The 21,371-nt window shown below is 44.2% G+C and overlaps 1 protein-coding gene across 1 annotated transcript in view; it reads right to left on the bottom strand.

The window, feature by feature from the left end:
- The window catches only part of CACNA1E (calcium voltage-gated channel subunit alpha1 E), a 434,559-nt gene that overhangs the window by 116,532 nt on the left and 296,656 nt on the right, over positions 1–21,371 (bottom strand). The window contains exons 10-13 of the mRNA XM_081010251.1: positions 7,012–7,127; positions 5,090–5,143; positions 4,644–4,730; positions 277–486 (exon numbers count right to left, since the gene is read on the bottom strand). Of these exons, the coding sequence (XP_080866377.1) occupies positions 277–486; positions 4,644–4,730; positions 5,090–5,143; positions 7,012–7,127 (467 nt within the window). The remainder of the gene's footprint in view (positions 1–276; positions 487–4,643; positions 4,731–5,089; positions 5,144–7,011; positions 7,128–21,371) is intronic.

Raw genomic sequence — 21,371 nt, 5'->3', positions numbered from 1 at the left:
GTGAGGTGAGTGGGGCTGAGAGACTTCAGAGAAGTGTGACTAGCCCAAGGTCACCCAGCAGCTGCAGGGGGAGGAGCGGGGAAGAGAACCCGGTTCACCAGTTTACGAGTCCACCGCTCTTAACCACTACACCACACTGGCCCTGTGCCTGAATTTTCCTGGAAGAAACATGCCCTTGCTTACACATGCATTTGGCTCTGGGGAAGGGTTTGTTCTTCCACTTTCTGCTGCTGCCACATTAGCGAGGCATCAATGACACAGAACCCCGTCACTTACAGAGGAGGTGCGTGAGCCAAGGAGGTTGGCTGTGATGGACGATGGCCACACAGGCCGTGTTGAGGGCCACGATGCTCAAGACGAGCCAATAGAACACCTGGGATTTCACCATGTGGCGGACAGAGATGCGCAGGAGCCGCTCCTTGTGTCGGAAGTACGAGGCGCCATCCAGTTTGGCACTCTTGATGCTGGCCCGAGCGAGGGGGGTGCCTGCAACGGGATGGAAAAGAAAGACGGGAGATGTCAATAGAGATAAATGGTGCAAGGACATTTCACAAAAGTAAAGACAAACTCCTTGCTGTCTCAGTGCTTTATGCATGCAAGGAAGTACTGTGAAGCTGTAGGCCAGGGTTGGGCCTATTCAGGCCTGCCAGTCATTGGAGGTTGGCTCTCCAGGACTTTTTGGGCAAAGTGTGCCCACTGTTCCTGTACCTGATATCATACATGATGTCTAAAATTGGACTAAAATTGTCAACCGAAAGCTTTACTTTTCCAGTTCATCACCACAACAGTTATTGACACTGGGCTTCAGTAAAGCAAACCATTTAATTAGACAGCACCTATACGATATCGAGCGACAGAATAATTTGGCGACGCTAAGGAAATTTTGTCCATGGTATGACTATTTTCCACCTAGTCATTTTGACACTTTGGCACCCTATTTGCAAAATTTAACCATTCCAAAATACAGACGCGCTTTCACTTTCGAAAATGGAATATACTGTCTTCGGCTGTAGTTGAGGGTCAATTTCAAAAACCTCCACCAGAAAAAACTGTTATGTCCATGTGGAGATGGCAGTACTGAGTCAGTGGCTGATGTGACTTGCACTTTTTATAAAGATTTGAGGAGTGAGGTTATTAAAATGTAAAGGGACCCCTGACCATTAGGTCCAGTTGTGGCCAACTCTGGGGTTGCGGCGCTCATCTCACTTTATTGGCCAAGGGAGCCAGCGTACAGCTTCCGGGTCATGTGGCCAGCATGACTAAGCCGCGTCTGGCAAACCAGAGCAGCACACGGAAACGTCATTTACCTTCCCACCAGAGTGGTACCTATTTATCTACTTGCACTTTGATGTGCTTTCAAACTGCTAGGTTGGCAGGAGCAGGGACCGAGCAACAGGAGCTCACCCCATTGCGGGGATTTGAACTGTCGACCATCCGCGTCCCCAAGTGAGGTTATTACCCTTCTACTATTGTCCATGTCGGCTGACTCAACCATCCCTATTGTGTCCTTTCTTTTAGCAGATCAAGATGATCAGGTGACAGCAAAAACTGCAAGGCTTTTAGTGGGGGCAATTAGAATAAGATCTACTGTTGGATGTAAACCTCCAAAATGTACTGTGTATAGTTAAGTTTTTAACTCTATCTTCGGTACATTTTATTTTATTTTATTTTATTTATTTTATTTTATATTATTTTATTGCTATGGCTAGTGGCTGATGCAAATAAAGATTCTTCTGATCTGATTTATATGAAGTCAGGCACAGGAAGCTTCAAGCCACAGCTAAAATAAAGACGGTCAGATCCTGTTCCCTCCCTGCTCACTTGCTATAGACAAGCTTGGGCAAAATTTAGATCTGGCTGTATGATATCCCTCTCTTGGACAGAAGGGAACAGGATGCTTCCTCCTTTTGGTCTGTGTATGTATCAATGAATGAGGACAAAATTATGATTTTTTAGAATCCAGCTTCTCCTCATTCAGTTCTTTAGGGTTTAACATTTGTTTGAGCCCATAGGAGCCATGAATTTCAGCAAGCTACCTGAGCTCATATTGACCCCTAAATACCATCTCCAGCAGAGTCTGGCCAACTTGAGCTTTGTGAGACCTTTCCCTATATGCATACAATCATTTCCTGTGGTTTTTTTAAAAAGAGTAATTACTAGTCTGAAACTCATCCTGAAAGCTCAAGTGTGTCTGTGAATAAGCTGATAGTTTTTAAAGCATTAAACAGCACTTCAGACAATATTGTTCTCATTCCCAGAAGGATGCAGCTAATCGCCAAAACCATGTATTTATTACAAAACAGAGATAGTATCTCCGTCACATGTTTACACACACAGTATTCCAAAGAGTGAAGAATAAATCACACTGCAAACTTTCAAGCTAAAGAACCCAAAGGAATACTAGTGCCAATTATCAAGTCAATGCAGAATCTGAGTCCTTTTCTGGTACACCAGATATTGGGACAAAAACACCTACTTTATTATACTCTGCAGCAATACCCATGCTGAGAGCTGCCTAACAAAAATAGTTTAAAAAAAAATAAAAATCCAATGTTGAAAATCTACTGCATCAGGCCCGTAACGCACCCTTTCCAAAACTGCAAGAGAAATTGTTTATTCTCTGTGTTAATCAAGTTGGGGGCAGCTACTGGAAAGCATTCGCGGTTAACTTATTTCAATCAAGTGTTTGCAATTATTCCCTCATTCTGTGCCTCTCTTCCAGAACGAAGGCATGTCCTCCTGCCAGCCCCAAGATAACAGATAAATGAGATGTTCTGCTTCTCACTTGAAGGAGTCACGAAATCCTGGATGATCTTGTGCCAATGTTTCTTTCTAGGGTGAGTCCACATGCAAAGGAGAACGGAGCTTTTGAACCTCTAAGAGTTGCATAGGAATATCCCCCTTGGATCCAGCCCAATCGCCTTCTAAATCTGGCCCACGGACGGTCCGGATTTCAGCATGTTTTTACATGAGTAGACTGTGTGTTTTTATTTAAAATGCATCTCTGGGTTATTTGTGGGGCATAGGAATTCGTTCATTATTTTTTTTCAAAATATAGTTTGCCCCCCCCCCCAAGGTCTGAGGGATGGTGAACAGGCCCCCTGCTGAAAAAGTTTGCTGACCCCTGGACTAGTGGGATAACACTGAACTAAGAAAGCTTGATTGTAATTTTCTTTCAAGATCAAATCAATATTATTTTGTTCCATTGTTTCAGGGCACCTAAAAGGCGTGGGACCCATTGGCTGGTGCCTACCCAGCCTATTTGGTAATATGGCACTGTCTCCCCCTGTTCCCTGCAGGGCAGCAGAAGTTGGAGGGACATGGCACTGGCACCGTGCCCAGCTGACTGCATGGCAGCTTCAGCAATCTTGGACCCTAAACTTTTGTCCCTGCTTGTTATGTACTGAGCTGAATCCTAGAACAATAGGATCCAGAATGCAGCAGTCTGATTGGTCTGCAGGAGCCACCCAATCCAGCTCCAGGTGGAAGTGAAACAGCGAACCTGATTGGAAGTGAAACAGCGATATGATTGGCCTGCAGGAGCAGCCAATGAGGCTTCTGGAGGAAGTGAATCGCAATCCGATTGGCCTACTGTGCCCCTGAAGGACCAGGTGCGCAGCCTGGGAGTCATTTTGGACTCACAGCTGTCCAAGGAGGTGCAGGTCAATTCTGTGTCCAGGGCAGCTGTTTATCAGCTCCATCTGGTACGCAGGCTGAGACCCTACCTGCCCACGGACTGTCTCGCCAGAGTGGTGCATGCTCTAGTTATCTCTCACTTGGACTACTGCAATGCGCTCTATGTGGGGCTACCTTTGAAGGTGACCCGGAAACTACAACTAATCCAGAATGCGGCAGCTAGACTGGTCACTGGGAGCAGCCGCCGAGACCATATAACACAGGTCTTGAAAGACCTACATTGGCTCCCAGTACCTTTCTGAGCACAATTCAAAGTGTTGGTGCTGACCTTTAAAGCCCTAAACGGCCTCAGCTCAGTATACCTGAAGGAGCGTCTCCACCCCCATCGTTCTGCCTTGACACTGAGGTCCAGCGACGAGGGCCTTCTGGCAGTTCCCTCACTGCGAGAAGCCAAGTTACAGGGAACCAGGCAGAGGACCTTCTCGGTAGTGGCACCTGCCCTGTGGAAACCCTCCCACCAGATGTCAAAGAGAAAAATAACTACCAAACTTTTAGAAGACATCTGAAGGCAGCCCTGTTCAAGGAAGCTTTTAATGTTTAAGAGGTTACTGTATTTTAGTGTTTTTTTGGAAGCCGCCCAGAGTGGCTATGGAAACCCAGCCAGATGGGTGGGGTATAAATAATAAATTATTATTATTTATTATTACAGGGGCAGCCCGGAATTAGCCAATCACACGAGGCCCATTGTGTAAATAATGCATATATAGCTAGACGTTTTGGGGAAAGTTTCATTCATTGCTACTATGAGCTGAATAAAGAGCATGAAATTCACACTAGACTCCGAGTATGCTTCTTCTGATTTCATTTCGGTGTTGCAGTTTCACGCTTTTTGGTGAAGTATTATTGTTCACCACTGGTCAGAGGCACGGAAGCGACATCTTTGGATGAATGAAGACCTGGGTTTGGAGGAAGAGCCCCAGGACAGGCATTGAATGTCTGCATCTTACCGACAGAGGAGATATCCACACGCTCATCGCTGGAGTCACGATTCATGACTTCTGTCCGATTCCTTTTAATGGTCGCCCTCCTGAGAACTAGGAAGGGCAGAGGAAAGGCAAAAAAATAATCATCATGTTAATATGCTACTATAAGAAACACCATAAACAAGACACATCCAAGAACAAAGGGCAAAAAAGAGAAACGTCTTATAGATGGCATGGGAAAAGGACAGGTTTCTGGTTTTTGCAATACGACCAACATGTTTTGTCTTAACCCTTCCCCCACCCATCTTTTTTTTTTATTTGCAACCCATTCCCACCCACTTTTCCCAACTTGCCAAGGCAACACAGCTGTACATGTGGGGGAGGTAGCCTAGTGGAAAAAACAGCAAGCCGAAGAAGCATTCTGCATCTCCCCATGGATATCAAATTTCAGGGTGCGTCCCCCCACTTACCTTCTAATGCCGATGTGCCAGAATTCTTGTTCTCTTCAGCCAGCATGACTTCCTCTATGTAAAGATGCAAAAAGATAACAAAAGAAGTTTAGGAATATATTTGTCAACTATCTAATCAGCAAAACAAAAGGGACAATATTATTTGGCGATATGAGACTAATCACATCATGGCTGTGGTAGGACCATTTGTCCACATCTATTCTACCTTGTGGGGAGAAAAAGAATCTTGTTCACTTGCGTATTTCTTTCTTTTTTTTTTTTAAAGAGCATGTTATGTAGGTTTTATGTGAATTCCAAATGTCTTTTAAGCTGAAGATATAGTTTTAAAAATGGCACAGCATCTTTGAGCAAGATAGAAAACAAAAGGCAGGTGTGCACTCCTACGCAAGAGGCGTACAGTTAGGGAGCACTCAGTCTACAAACTAAAAAAGCCACCCTCAAACAACAAAACTTCAAGAAACTCACGGAATGTGACCGAAAATGGAAGAGTTTTATCACTATGTTCCAAACTGTATCCAGTATACGTCCATGGCTTGCAATATAACTGCATTCCACACACTACAAAACTTCAGTGGCAACCAACGTGGTATTGCATTTCTGGCAGTGAAGCCTCTGACATTTGTTGAACGAGCTAGTACAAATCTATGGAATGTCCACAAACATTCCAACTTCTCAGCAACAAAGTATTCACCGTAGAAGTTTAGGTGAGAAAGGATCGTTGACACAACAGGCACTAGGAGCTGCTGTGCAAAGCAGGCCAAGGAAACTGACTGAAGGAGGCACCGGAAGATGGGAAACCTAAGGGACAGGTAACCTGGAGGCAGGTTAGTTGAAGGGAAGAGACACGGAAGGGGAAGGGATGCAGGAACCTGAGGGAAAGTCAGGTGGAACAGTCTCAGGACTAGGGAGCAGTCAGTATGGGTTACCAAACCTAGACCCTGGAAAGACTCCTGCGCCACTGAGAGTTGCAAACAAGGGGCAATTCTGCCAGCTATGACTTCAGTAGCATTGTGATCTAGAAATCCTAAGGGGCAGCGGGGCAGAGGAACAGTGATAGGATGGAGCTCTGAATTAACTTCACGTTTTAATTTGAACTACTAAGCTAATACTTTGATTCCAGACTAATGAGAATGCAATTGAGTAGATTGGAAGTCTAACTCAAAGGTGGGGTGAGGGGTGGTGGATGGTGATGGGAAAAGGAATTCTCTGTGGGATTGAGTGTAGGTATGTTTAAATATTTTTAAGGATTGTATGAAATGTATGCTTGTATATTCACAATAAGTGTGTATTAATGCTGAATTATTTTAATAATAAAAACTTTTTTTTAAAAAAGAGAATGCAATACTGTAATATTGCTAAGAGGACTTAAAGGTAAAGGTAAAGGGACCCCTGACCATTAGGGCCAGTCGCGGACTACTCTGGGGTTGCGGTGCGCATCTCGCTTTATTGGCCGAGGGAGCCGGCGTACAGCTTCCGGGTCATGTGGCCAGCATGACTAAGCTGCTTCTGGCGAACCAGAGCAGCGCACGGAAACGCCGTTTACCTTCCCGCCAGAGAAGGTATTTATCTACTTGCACTTTGACGTGCTTTCAAACTGCTAGGTTGGCAGGAGCAGGGACCGAGCAACGGGAGCTCACCCCGTCGTGGGGATTCGAACCACCAACCTTCTGATCGGCAAGCCCTAGGCTCTGTGGTTTAACCCACAGCGCCACCCACGTCCCCATTAAGAGGACTTAAATTTCCCAAAATGGTTTTGCAAACTGCGCACTAAAAGAAGGCAGTTTCAGGGCACAGAAGGGCATGGGCCGTGTACACAGGTTTCAGTCGTCGGCAGCTCTGGCTCTCTCCTGACGGTTTGCTGTTGTTCCAAGCTGACAGCTGGATTGGCTCCACATCCTGCCCTGACCCCAGACCTACTTTACCTGCTTTATCTATCCAAGCCCGGTAGCCGTTCAGCTCCCGTTCAATCTGCTGCTGCCTCCTCAGTTTCATGAAGGCCCGGCGATTTTCCACTCTCTCTCTCTCTTTGGCAAATTCCCTGTAGAGGCAGGAAGGAGGCCAAGATCCTGTTAGAAAAAGACTTTCTGCAGCGCTACAGCACTGAGTTGTATACTGCATGACACAGCCACGGCGTGGAGGGGTGGGAAGAAGGCTGTCTTAGTTTGCGACGGGGGAAGCAAGGAGAAAACCCATACAGGTGAATCTGGAGAGAGAGAAGCAATGAGCTCAGAGCAGGTCAGCTGAAAGCGATTGCCAGGGGTTTGTATTTATTCATTCATTACTAGATTCCCAGCCCACCTTTGCCTCCAACGGGCAAAGGCGGGATACGTGATTCCTCTTACAACACAGCAGGTTTGGCAGACTGGTTCAAGATTACCCACTGGGTTTCATAGCCGGGTATCTGAACCGGGGTCTCCCTGGTCCTATTATTTATTTATTTATTTATTATTTTTTGCATTTTATTGTTTTATTCGTTTAGTGTACAATCTTTACAAATAAAGACTTCACATCCAAAATAAAATCATAAATAGTAAAACCTTGAGTCTCATGTTTTCATTTAGACTAATCTCTTCTTAGATTCTACTATTTTAATATTCCTGAATGTTTGTTTCCTTGTTTTAATTCCTTATTCTCAATCTCTTAAATCCTATATATATCTTTAACCATTTTTCAATTAGTTCCCTCATCTCCCTCCCCCAAGACCCATTGCTTCCCTCCACCCATACATACATACTGTTATTTTTTTTTGTTGCGTTACCTTCTGTTTATATTTGTTGTTCCATCTTTGTTATGATATTATCCTATCTCCTTGTGCCCTTTAAGGTATTGCATATTGATTTTTAAGCTCCAAAAACCAACTCTTTTCATGTAGACCTTTGTGCATTTCCACCCTTTATAATTTTTTTGATTTGGACAACTTCTAATTGATGCTGTTAACTTTGCCATTTCCGCAAATTTGCAAATTCAGGCTCTCCATTCTAGTAATTCTGGTATTTTGTCTGTTTCCCAATTTTTTGCCAGGTCTCCCTCGCCCTAATCTAATCTCCTTTATCCTCTGTACCTCAGTGGATTGAGCTCAGGTGAAAGAAGGACCTTTGCCCAACTCTCCATGCTTGTTATGTGTGTTTGTACAAACTGGACTCAGAGGAAGTCTGCATCAGGCTGTTGACACCCCCTGAAAGCCAACTGATCCCTATCACGGCTCAGTGTTAACAAATCAAGCCAAAGAATCACTCGCTCAAAGCTCCTCCCCACTCGAGTGCAAGCGAGTGCAAATAATCATAACCAAACACTGGAGAGACCTGTCAGGAGTGAGAATGGACCAATGGTACCAAATAGTATGGGAAACAGCCCTACTAGAAAAATTAACCAATAAACTGAAGCTTAAGGTAAAGGGACCCCTGACCATTAGGTCCAGTCGTGACCGACTCTGGGGTTGCAGCGCTCATCTTGATTTATTGGCCAAGGGAGCCGGCGTACAGCTTCCAGGTCATGTGGCCAGCATGACTAAGCCGCTTCTGGTGAACCAGAGCAGTGCACGGAAATGCCGTTTACCTTCCTGCTGAAGCAGTACCTATTTAGCTATTTGCACTTTGATGTGCTTTCGAACTGCTAGGTTGGCAAGAGCAGGACCGAGCAACCGGAGCTCACCCCGTCACGGGGATTCGAACCATCGACCTTCTGATTGGCAAGTCCTAGGCTCTGTGGTTTAACCCACAGCACCATCTGCGTCCCTCTATAAACTGAAGCTTACGTGGGGACAAACAGAAGAAGACGCCTTCACCCCGGGATGGCTCCCCTTTATCACATACACAGCCCAACAAGACAATGACAGGAATCCGCCAACAGCATACGAATCAATATGGCTAACCTGATCCAAAACACCCACCCACCCCACTCACACATGAAAACAAAGCTCACCACAGCTAATCACAAACGAACAACCACACCCTAGGCCAACCCCAACCTCTCTCAACACCAAAGGAACACAAGCGAATAGCAAAGAGAACCTGCACAAGCAACGCTGACACAAAACCCCACGCACATATTAAGTAAAATAGAAACATGGCCACCTGACCCCACCCCACCCCCACTTGCCTTTCCCCCCTCTACCTCTTTCCCCCTTTTCTTCCTATTGTAACACTAATGTCTCAACAAACGAAACTGATCTATAAAGATGTTACTAGGAAAAGAAAAAAGAGAGACACTGCTCATACTTTTGTAAACCAAGATTATTATTTTTTAAAAAATACACTAAATAAAATAAAATAAATGCAAGTCCTCTGGGAGTGGGGAAGGGGTATTGGGGGTCTTTGCTGCCTGACTCCCCCCCCCCCCCACTTTCATTCTCAGCTTCCTGCAGACTTAAGTTCTCAAATGAGGGTGGAACACATGAGGAGTATGAAATAAGAGACAATGCCTCCACTTTTAACTTATGGCTATTTTACTCATTTGCTGGGAGGATGTTTTCCTAACTCATCCCTTCCCTCCCAGCAACCTTTGCTGACCACAGCTTTCCAAGGACAACTTTAAATGATGTGGGTTGCACAGGTGGGAGGGCTGAAGCGGCACTAACAGGCAGGCTTGGCAAAGGCAGGCGAGAGGAGGAGGGTTTCAAAAGCCACGCTTGAAAGCTGAAAACCTTGGCTTGCAGTCCAGGGGATTCGGAAGAGCATGAACGATAAAGTAAGACCTTGTGCATAATTCAGAGGGCAGGGCTGCTGCCTTCCTGCTGTCCGAACCAAACCTCTCTCCTGTCTCTTCAATAGATGCTTATAATTCCACACATTCACTGCGCACTGACTTTCAGCAGGGAAAGGATTCGTTCTCTCTCTCTTTTACACACACACAGGCTGATGGGGTGGGGGCGTGGATGCATTATTCAAAGGAAATGTGTTTTGCTGCAGCCATGCTGCAGAGTCGCAGAATCTTCTGAAGGTGTGGAAGGGTGGGTGGAAAGGAAGACAGGAGAGGGAGCAGGAGAATAATCCAGGTCCCCCTGGTAATACTCCAGGCTCCCTTGGCAACCACAATCCTCGCAAGGAGGAAGCTCTGTGGAGCCCACACAACACGCTGCCTTCTTCTCCATCACATCTGCAAAACTGACACTCCATCGTGGAAGCAAGCAGCAGCACGAAAAACAACCCCTGGTGACCCAAATGAGCATACGGTCTTCCTCTCTTCGCTTGTACAGCGCTGGGACCCCTTCCACTGAAATAAGCTCCAATTAACCTGACTCCACAAAAGGATGGCCAGTTCACAAAGACAAGCAAGCCCATGTTAAGCATCTAACAAGCTCAGGCCAATGTATCATAGCGCTGCTGATGCAAAGCAGACATAGACTTGGTTGGGTTCTTCAATGGGGGTGGGAAGGAGGTTGACCGGGAGACCTCTATAAGGGCAGGTTGCAAGTATAAGAAATGTTTCTTTGGAAATTGCATTTTAAAAAATAAAATAAACAGTCTATTCACGCATGATGCTTTGCAGTGAAATGGACACTTGATAGAGAGCTACCATCAACCCCACCTTTCTAATTAGTATACCTGTTAGGTACACGTGTTTCCAAAAAATACACTTGTCTCATCTGCACATGACATTTCCTTTTTTTAAGTCTACAGTGTGCACCTTAAATTGGACCTAGATGGATTTATGGGATAAAGATACTGTTATCGGTTCCCACCACAGGAAGTTTAATTTATTGGTTTGTTGAATTTGTATCCTGTCTTTGCACCAAATGGTACTTATGACAGCTGGTAGCAATGCTAAAAAATAAAAGCAGCATACAATAAAAGCCAATCAAATACAAACTAAAATAAACATAAAAACAAGGCAGGTAAAAACATCAGTAAAAACAACCAGTTAAAACCATTTGCAAGTCTCTATAGCACTGACGGATTTATAAAGAAAAGTTACGTGTCGTTGGCTGCAACCATAAACCCCATCAGAAGATTAAAGTGAGCAACTGCCCCAAGAGCACAATTTGCTTTTTACGAGCCCAGTTCTAGTTCAGAAACCTTGCTGCACTTCCAATTTCATCATCAGGAGTGTGGGAATGACTATGGTTTCTAGTCAAAAATGAAGGGCAAACCACACATCTGAAAAGCACTTACTCCTTTGGTCTGCCTGTATTTGTAGAAAAAAAAAAAGTTCCGGGTACCTTCTGTTCTTCTTCATGGCTTCTACACAGCACTACATTGGAAAGTACCTTGAAGAACAGCAGCCCAGATTTTTTCCCCCTCCCGTATTAAAGAGTACTCTCTGTCACAGTACAGTGTGGTGTAGTGGTAAGAGCGGTAGACTCGTAATCTGGTGAACCGGGTTCGCTTCTCCGCTCCTCCATATGCAGCTGCTGGGTGACCTTGGGCCAGTCACACTTCTCTGAAGTCTCTCAGCCTCACTCACCTCACAGAGTGTTTGTTGTGGGGGAGGAAGGGAAAGGAGAATGTTAGCCGCTTTGAGACTCCTTCGGGTAGTGATAAAGCGGGATATCAAATCCAAACTCTTCTTCTTCTTCTTCTATGATGTTCATGCTGTCCTTTAGAGAGTCTCTACCCTTCTCGCTGAAGGGACGCGGGTGGCGCTGTAGTCTAAACCACAGAGCTTAGGGCTCGCTGATCAAAGGTCGGCGGTTCACTGGCTCCCTCGGCCAGTAAAGCGAGATGAGTGCCGCAACCCCAGAGTCATCCATGACTGGACTTAATGGTCAGAGGTCCTTTACGTTTTTACCCCTCTCACTAAACTGGCACTGACTTTGGAAAAATGACTTGATAACCTAGACTAGATGGATGGCTAAGGCCTATTCAGAAGTTCAAGGAATGTGTCGGAGAGATCACAGATGCCTGTTGAGTGGGAAGGTTTTAAGGGGGCTTCTTCACATGGGGGTCTGGATGCAATTGGGAATCCCCTCCAGGATTGTGCAGGATTCCCAGTTGTGGGAAGGATTCTCAGCACATTCAGCTGAATGTACAAAGAATTCTGCTTCAGGCATTGAGCCTCAGCTCTTAACAGAGTCAATGGGGGCACTGGGAAACACATGTCCCCCCCCCCATGGTATTGCCACACACGCTATTTAAACAGTTGCATAGGGCTTTAGTTGCTGCAGTTTTGCCACTGAGGCTAAATTCACCATAAAATATCAAAAAAATCAATAGCTGCCACTACCTAATAGAGCAACAGGGGCTTTCTGCACCGAGGAAAAGTTTAACTAGGATATCAAATGAAACTCTGCCACCTTCCAGTCTCTAACCACCCATGACCTCAAAAGAGCAAAAGAAAGGGCACTTGACCAAAGGGACAACAGTATTAATGTGGGAAGAGAGTAGATGAGTTAGCAGCCTCTCCGATCAGACCTGCTGTTAAGTTTATTAACACAGAGAGAATTGTTGCGGGCAAGAAAACAAAAAGAGCAGAATGATTTTAATGATACATACTTGTTCTGGCATCATCGGTGGGTCTGTTATGTTTTACTTGGCCGCAGAAGTTGTATAGAATAAAGCAGTAATTTTGACTCTGAAATTAATGTCTTTCTCTGCCATCTTGGCAGAAAAGGTAGAGTGGAATCCAGACAGAAGACTGTACATTAATTGGAAATTGATGTTAGGACACAATCTGATTCAGGAATCGTTCTCAAATATAGGATGGATGGGGGAAGCCAAGTGTGTCCTTATCCGGGCCAATATACAATTAGAGTCTACGTTGAAAGAAATGGGAGCCTTGTAACCTTTCCACCAATTTACCTCAAACAAACATGAACTGATGTGTGATTTCCTGGATTTCCCCATGATCCCTCGTGAAACTCTTTAAGAATTATCCAGAAGATACCACCTGGATATCCTAATTTGTTAAGTTTTAATTTGTCAATAATGCCTAGAGCATCTTCTGTTGTCACCCCTATTGGGCTCCATTCTGCCTTCCTGACAAAACTAGCTCAAGGAGGCACGATGATGGGAAGAGTGCTAATTGCAGGGTGAAAAGACTGATCTTATTTGACAAGACATAGCTAAGCAAATGGATCCATATGTTCATGTTTTGCAGTTCCCTTTGGTTCTGAGAACAAGACCTCACAGTGAAGCTTGGCTCAGGTTCAACACAGCTCAATGCAGCTCATACAGGTGATGTTTTGCCTAACGTGCACTTTCAGAGGATATTTTTATGAGCAGGTTCATTCTGTTATTAATAACGGTGAAGATTCACCTCCATCTTTGAGCTCTAAGGTGTTCAGCAAGAAGCTGACTAATGGCAGCAATTTGAGATAAATGGGTGGTTCTTTCACGAAGGCAAAATATATTTCTTACTTACCTAGCTAACCAAAAGAAATATGTAAGAGAAATCAGACCAGGAGGGCCAAATCAGGCTGAATTGCTGCCATAAATTGCTGCCATAAATGTTAGACACAAGGACTGATAAGCTGTGAGCTCTCTTTAGTTTAGTTTTCATACTAAAGTTCCTTTTTGCTCATGTGGACCACTGCTACACCTACTGCTACACATTCTGCCTCTGAATGTGCAAATGAACCTCAAAAGTTGAGTTCTTTTTCCTTCAGAGAAAACCGATCCCAGAAAGACCACCCACAGCTTATCAAAGGCAGAAGATGAAAATAGTAGTGGACTAGTCCTGTTCTCAGCAGGTATGAAACCTGAGTCAAGTTTCCTTTCTCACACAGTTCACTTCCTTCCTATATTGTTGTGAGATCATAAAGAATCTGGCAAGGGTCCCATCTAGGACATCATTCTGTTTCCAACTGTGGTCAGGCATATATACCTCTGGACAGATGGCCAACAGCCAGGACTTAAAGGTTGCCAACAACTAGAACAGTCTTTCCCCTATTGTTTATTCCCAGCACCTGGAACTAAGAGATACACTACGTCTGAATGTGGAAATTCCATTGAGCTAATGGCTATTGGGACGCGGGTGGCGCTGTGGGTTAAACCACCGACCCTAGGACTTGCCGATCAGAAGGTGGGCGGTTCTAATTCCTACGACAAAGTGAGCTCCTGTTGCTCAGCCCCAGCTCCTGCCAACCTAGCAGTTTGAAAGCATGTCAAAGTGCAAGTAGATAAATAGGTACCGCTCCAGCAGGAAGGTAAATGGCATTTCCGTGTGCTGCTCTGGTTCGCCAGAAGCGGCTTAGTCATGCTGGCCACATGACCCGGAAGCTGTACACCAGCTCCCTCGGCCAATAAAGCGAGATGAGTGCCGCAACCCCAGTCGGTCACGACTGGACCTAATGGTCAGGGGTCCCTTTACCTTTACTTTTAATGGCTATTAGCCACAATATTCCAAGAATGTGTCCACTCCTTTGTGTCTTCCAAGAATGTGTCCACTCCTTTGTATAGCCATCTAGCCTTCTGAAAACAATTTTTGTGAATTTTTATGTTGCACTGAATAGTCCTGGGAGCACACAAGTTGTCTGTTCAGAACCTACTACCAATTAGTTTTACAGGGTGAAATCATTTCTCCACACCATGATGTCATTTCTTACACACTTCTAGGTGTCGTTTTTGTTTTCTAATCTAAAAGAATCCAAAACACTTTAGAGTTTCTTCGTAAGAAAGGACATCAACCTCTCAATCATACTCATTGCCCCTTTCTGTAGACCTTTTCCTGCTCAGCAACATTTTTTGACATAAGCAAGAGTGAAACTGGGGTGGCGGAAGGCTGGAAGCCCAACGGCAGATGGAGCTGGAGCACAGGACAGGCAGAGCCAACTAATTCCAGTTTTGTCTCCATCTTCCTCTCTGTTGAGTTCTCTTAAGGAGATATGGAGGCACCACTGAAAAGACACTGTCCCTGGTTCTCATCAGTTTGATGGGCATTCACAGTAAACCAAAACACAGGCAGGAACTTTAGTAGAAGAAGAAGAGTCTGGATTTGATATCCAAGAAGGGAAGAAGAAGAGGAGGAGGAGGAGGAGGAGGAGGAGGAGGAGGAGGTTCGGATTTGATATCCCACTTTATCACTACCCTAAGGAGTCTCAAAGCCGCTAACAATCTCCTTTCCCTTCCTCCCCCACAACAAACACTCTGTGAGGTGAGTGGGGCTGAGAGACTTCAAAGAAGTGTGACTAGCCCAAGGTCACCCAGCAGCTGCATGTGGAGGAGCAGGGAAGCGAACCCGGTTCACCAGATTACGAGTCCACCGCTCTTAACCACTACACCACACTGGCACACGAGGGCATTAATGAGCTTAAGGAGGAGGAGGAAGCCAGAGCCAACCCAGGAATGGTTGTCAGTACAAAGGCAGGAAGGGTAGGGCTGGCTGAGGGGAAGCAAAGGGCTCAACCCACACTAAGGGCCTTCTTGGTAGTGGCACCCACCCTGTAGAATACCCTCCCACCAGATGTCAAAGAGAAGAACAACTACCAGACTTTTAGAAGACATCTGAAGGCAGCCCTTTAGGGAAGCTTTTAATGTTTAACAGACTACTGTATTTTAATACTTTGCTGGAAGCTACCCAGACTGGCTGGGGAAACCCAGCCAGATGGGCGGAGTATAAATAATAAATTATTATTATATTATTATTATAATTTTCACCCTCTTCCCCCCCTTTTTTTTGCCCACTGCTTTCCCCATGAAAACCCGCTCTTTAACTCTTTGGGCAATGTGCAGGAAACCCAAATTGCAGTTTGTGGCGCTGTGGGTTAAACCACAGAGCCTAGGACTTGCCAATCAGAAGGTTGGCGGTTTGAATCCCCACAACGGGGTGAGCTCCCGTTGCTCGGTCCCTGCTCCTGCCAACCTAGCAGTTCGAAAGCATGTCAAAGTGCAAGTAGATCAATAGGTACCACTCCGGCGGAAAGGTAAACAGTGTTTCTGTGCGCTGCTCTGGTTCACCAGAAGTGGCTTAGTCATGCTGGCCACATGACCCAGAAGCTGTACGCCAGCTCCCTCGGCCAATAAAGCAAGATGAGCGCTGCAACCCCGGAGTCGTCTGTGACTGGACCTAATGCTCAGGGGTCTCTTTACCTTTACCTTTACCTTTACTTAGTCAGAGTTAAAGAGCAGGTTTTCCTGTGGGACAAAAAAACAAAAAGCACTCAGACAACAGACCAGGTATTTCAAATGCAGCTGCACCACAACACCACAAATTTGTATAAAAGCATTCAGATAGTGGCACTTCACCTTCCACGACCAATTTCCTAATAAGCCTTAAAATGCTGCCGCACACCGAGTTGACATTTTCATTGAGCTACCTGTATCCATATTTTCCATTCAAAGATTAGCAGTTTCACATTTGCATCCTTCAAAGAACTCTCAGGTGAATGTCATCTGGCTCTGCTGACTTGTTAACTTGCAATTTGTCAATTAGCTTTAAAACTCCATCATTTGTCACCTCTGTTTGACATAACTCCTCAGTTTCCCTGTCGCCTCGCAAAATAAGAGTTCAGATGGGGAAATGTGTCTCCATTATCTTCCACATGAAGACTCACACATTTCGCCTCTCCAGAACCTGCTTTCAGTCCACCTTTTGTGGTTTCAACATCCTATCCTGGTAAGCTTAACTATCCCAATGCATTATTTTGAAAAAACAACACCCACGATTTTTTGGGTTTATGCTTTTAGCATAACTTTTTAATGCGAATCTTCTAGACTTTTAATGTCTTTCTTTACACTGCTGCTTAATCACACTAGCATCCTCTTTGAAGTCTTTATATACAGTCTAAATCTGCAGTAATATCAATGTTACACTTTGCTCCAATCCATTAATATTTACTAAAGTACCTTCTTGCAATTTGATGCTACAATTTCTCTCACCATCTCCTGCAACCACATCAGAGCCATTACAGTGGTGCCTCACAAGACGAAATTAATCCGTTCCACGAGTCTCTTCGTCTTGCGGTTTTTTCGTCTTGCGAAGCACGGCTATTAGCGGCTTAGCGGCTATTAACGGCTTAGCGGCTTAGCGGCTTTAAGAAAAAGGAAACAAACTCGCAAGAACTCGAGATGATATATAATGAACTAAAAAAGGTATTTAAATATACCTTCTTGAAGAAACCAGAGGCCTTTCTCCTGGGCATAGTCGGCCAATCGGTGTTAAAAAAGGACAGAAGTCTCTTTATGTATGCTACAACAGCAGCAAGAATACTCATCGCAAAGTATTGGAAGACACAAGATTTACCCACACTGGAGGAATGGCAGATGAAATTAATGGACTATATGGAATTGGCAGAAATGACTGGCAGAATCTGTGACCAGGGAGAAGAGTCGGTGGAAGAAGATTGGAAGAAATTTAAAGACTATTTACAGAAATATTGTAAAATTAATGAATGTTAGAATGATGTTGGATTGAAGTTAAGTGGCTTCTAGCTATATAGGTACAAAAGAATATGGAAAAATTGGTTTTTAATGTGTAAAAATCTAATGTTACAATATATCAAGATTAAGGATTAGGATTAAAAAGGAGGGATAGGAATTGTTGGATTAACAAATTGAATTGGAATACAAAAGAGGGAGGTATGAGGAGATCCAGGAAACAAGTAAATGTAAAAGAAGTGAGGAAAAGATGGAATTGTTTTTAACTGCTTTTTCTTTTCTTTTTTTTTACTTTGTATTTTTCCTTGTTATTGTTAATTTTTTTTTATTAATGTGATTCTTTTTTCCTTTGAAACTCTAATAATTTTTTTTTAAAACAAACAAACTCGCAAGAACTCGCAAGATGTTTCGTCTTGCGAAGCAAGCCCATAGGGAAATTCGTCTTGCGGAATGACTCAAAAAACGGAAAACTCTTTCGTCTAGCGAGTTTTTCGTCTTGTGAGGCATTCGTCTTGTGGGGCACCACTGTATTCTGCATCCTGTCATCTTTCCATGGCACAACCTTTGCACCCTTCTCTGCCTCGATGCCTCAGCTATAAGTCCTCACTCAGGTCCTATCCTCCTGCACACCTTGGCCACCTTCCTGTAGGAATGGAATTAGACACTAGGAGAGAATCTATGGTTTAGTTATTATCCTTCCTTGCTCAAGCAAGTGAGATCCCTTGCAGCTTAAACTTGGAAGCCAAGTCAATGTTGATTTAACCTTCTAGAAACAATAATCCAGGATGCTGTGAGGCAGATTGTATTTTCCTGGTATTGCCCCCTTCCTCCCCCTTAAAAACAACAATCACACAAACATTGTTTTATGAATAAATAAAGATAGTATTTATTTACATAATCTATATTTCAAAGCATCAGTTACTGCAGCCAAATGAAGGGAGGTTTATAACAACTATCTAAGTTACAAATGTATAAAATGTAAGTTCAAATTGGTGTCTGAGCTGCACGTGTTGACAACTTGGCAACATGATGGAGAGATGCCCAGACAGGAAAGAAGCGTGTTGTGTTAGTTTCCTGCCAAAACAAAGGAAGTGATCTCACAGAGTTCTCTCTAGCAATTTTTATAGGACAGCTCAGGATGTAAACAGGAGTGTGAACCAGATTAAGCATCATTCCTTCTCCATGTTGAACTCTTCAAGTGTGGAATCTCAAAAAGAGGATTCTCAGCAAACAAGTATTGCCAGGATTCTTTTGGAGGAAACTATAAATCGAATAAAACCAATATACCTCTGTAGCAATACATGTGTATCACACATTGTTTCTTGAAATCTTGCCTGGAAAGTTTCTCCCTTTCTCCCTTCAGCAGTTTCTAAGAAGCAGGATGAAGGCACAGGGAGAAGAAATGGTAGGTGTATAGGGCAAAAGAACCTAAATATTACAACAGGAATGGAGAGCTTGAGAGGGTGGCAAGTAACACGCAGAGTATATTATCTGGTCTGATGGATCCACAAGTTGCAACCCATCTGCCATCCTCCTTGCTTGGCTCCCGCTCCTTTCAGTTTCCATAGGAATTCTCTTCTTCTTTGGCAATCTCTCGTAGCCAAGTAAGATGGTCTTCCATGAACACGGTCATAACAGTGAGACTGTAAGTGACTGTGGAGGCCAATTCTGGATCCATACGTCCTTCCACAGTGGGGACATAAGTTTCCAGGCAGGAGTTGATCACGGTGAGGGTTTGCCAAATGTGCCTTCCTCTTAGCATGTTTCTCCCTTGCGTCCTGAGTTTGAGCGTCTTGAAAGTCCACAACACCTTTGGTAAAGGCTGTTCTCCAATTGGAGCCCTCGCAGGCCAGTGTTTCCCAGTTGTCAGTGTTTATACTACATTTTTTTAGATTTGAAACCTCACTCGCTGGAGCATCACCTTGTCGTGGCAAGTGGGCTTGCACGTTCCCATGACCCTTGTGAGCAAAGCCATGGGGAGTCTCATACTCCCAGCAGGGTCACCCAAGGCGGTAAGGTCGAAGGGGAGGAACTAGACAAAGAATGATTCAAGAAGTCCTCAATGGCAGAGCAGATGGAAGCTAACAAGTGGCATTTTACAACAGCTGTGAAGGTGGATGAAGGCTGCAGCAGATAAGAATCTACTGGTCGTCGTGACACTCATGCCGTCGGAACAGAGCCTTACTGCAAAGGCTGTGCATTGGTCAGCATGATCTACACACATAAAAACAGAATCATAGAATCATAGAATCATAGAGTTGGAAGAGACCACAAGGGCCATCGAGTCCAACCCCCTGCCAAGCAGGAAACACCATCAGAGCACTCCTGACATATGGTTGTCAAGCCTCTGCTTAAAGACCTCCCAAGAAGGAGACTCCACCACACTCCTTGGCAGCAAATTCCACTGTCGAACAGCTCTTACTGTCAGGAAGTTCTTCCTAATGTTTAGGTGGAATCTTCTTTCTTGTCGTTTGGATCCATTGCTCCGTGTCCGCTTCTCTGGAGCAGCAGAAAACAACCTTTCTCCCTCCTCTATGTGACATCCTTTTATATATTTGAACATGGCTATCATATCACCCCTTAACCTCCTCTTCTCCAGGCTAAACATCAAAACAAATTAACGCACAGGCATCTTTCAAAAACCCAAACTCGCCGTGTGAATTCTACCTCCCCATTAGCAAGGAACAGTCCCTCCCTTAAAGGAGAGAAACCTAAGTCCTCCACAGACCACAAAACAGTATGTGCAGGGAATCTGATAGCTACAATCAGATACTAATGAATTCGGGAGCTCCAGCACAGGGTGAAACTTTATTTCTGTAAGGTTCTTTGGTGAGGGATCTTAAAAACACGTTTTTGATTGTGAGAATTTCAGATCTGTTCTGTTGAGGGCACTGGACCAGCATGGTCCTTCCGTTTAGCATGCTCCTTTGATTTAGTTCATGTAAAGCTTTGTTTACAGATTCAGGGTCTCTCACTGTTGTCATGACAACCCAGTCAGCAGAACATACCCACACACCTGCCTCCCAGGATGGCATGGTCTATAAAATATACATATCCATAGCCTAAGTGTGTGTGCACACATACAAGAATTAGCATACATGGACACGACTAATGCGGCTATGTTTATTCATGCGTTATGCCGATACACAAGTCCTTAAAGCCTGCATAAAGCAATATTAACTAGCAAAGATGTGCATTGGCTTTGGTCGTCTATATGCTAACCAATAACTTAAGAAAACCTGCATCAGACAGATCTTGGGATCGATGCAACTCAAGTCAGTGATGTTCTGACTCAAGTAAATCAGATTTACGAAAATTCCAAGTTAATAACAATAAAACTTGCTGCCATCTGCCTTATTGCAGGGCAGATTCAAGGGTAAACCATACGTGGAATGAGTCTGCCCCTACGGCTTGATGGAGGTAGAAACTGTCTCTCATGCCTTGTTACGCTGCCATTTCTACAGGGATATACGCTCGGTATTTATTACCCCTGCTATGCAAAAATTTCCAAATGAATCCGAACATCAATGTCTAAAATCCCTGATAGAGGACAAGGATCCTGAGATCACGTTAAGGGTAACCAAATTCTGTGCGATTGCCATAAAACTTAGGGAACAAGCTGTGCTATCATAATGATTAAGCCCTGAAATGATAATTTTACGTTATATGTTGGTGACTAAGTTTTAATTTATATATATTGTTAACTGTTGCTATATCTGTAGTGTCCTTGTTATACCTAATTGCAAATTCAAATGTATCCCTATACATACAATATTTCCTTGATATTGTATGCGGGCTGGAACTGGTCTGTGACCGAAATTAACAACAACAACAACAACAACAACAACAACAACAATGTAATATTTATGTTAGCTGCTGACATGACTAATTTTGCTACGGTTTTAGGTTTATTTTCCCCGAAGTTTGCAAGCTGTTGTAAGGGACTGATAGTTTGGGAAAGCAGCTAGTAGGCTTTTGAGAATTAGTAAGGAACACATAGAGGTTAAGGACTAAACATGAAATGATACAGC

Source organism: Podarcis pityusensis, assembly GCF_964106645.2.
Source record: "Podarcis pityusensis genome assembly, chromosome: 6".
Taxonomy (NCBI): Eukaryota; Metazoa; Chordata; class Lepidosauria; order Squamata; family Lacertidae; genus Podarcis; species Podarcis pityusensis.
This window is presented reverse-complemented; position numbering and strand designations above follow the sequence as displayed.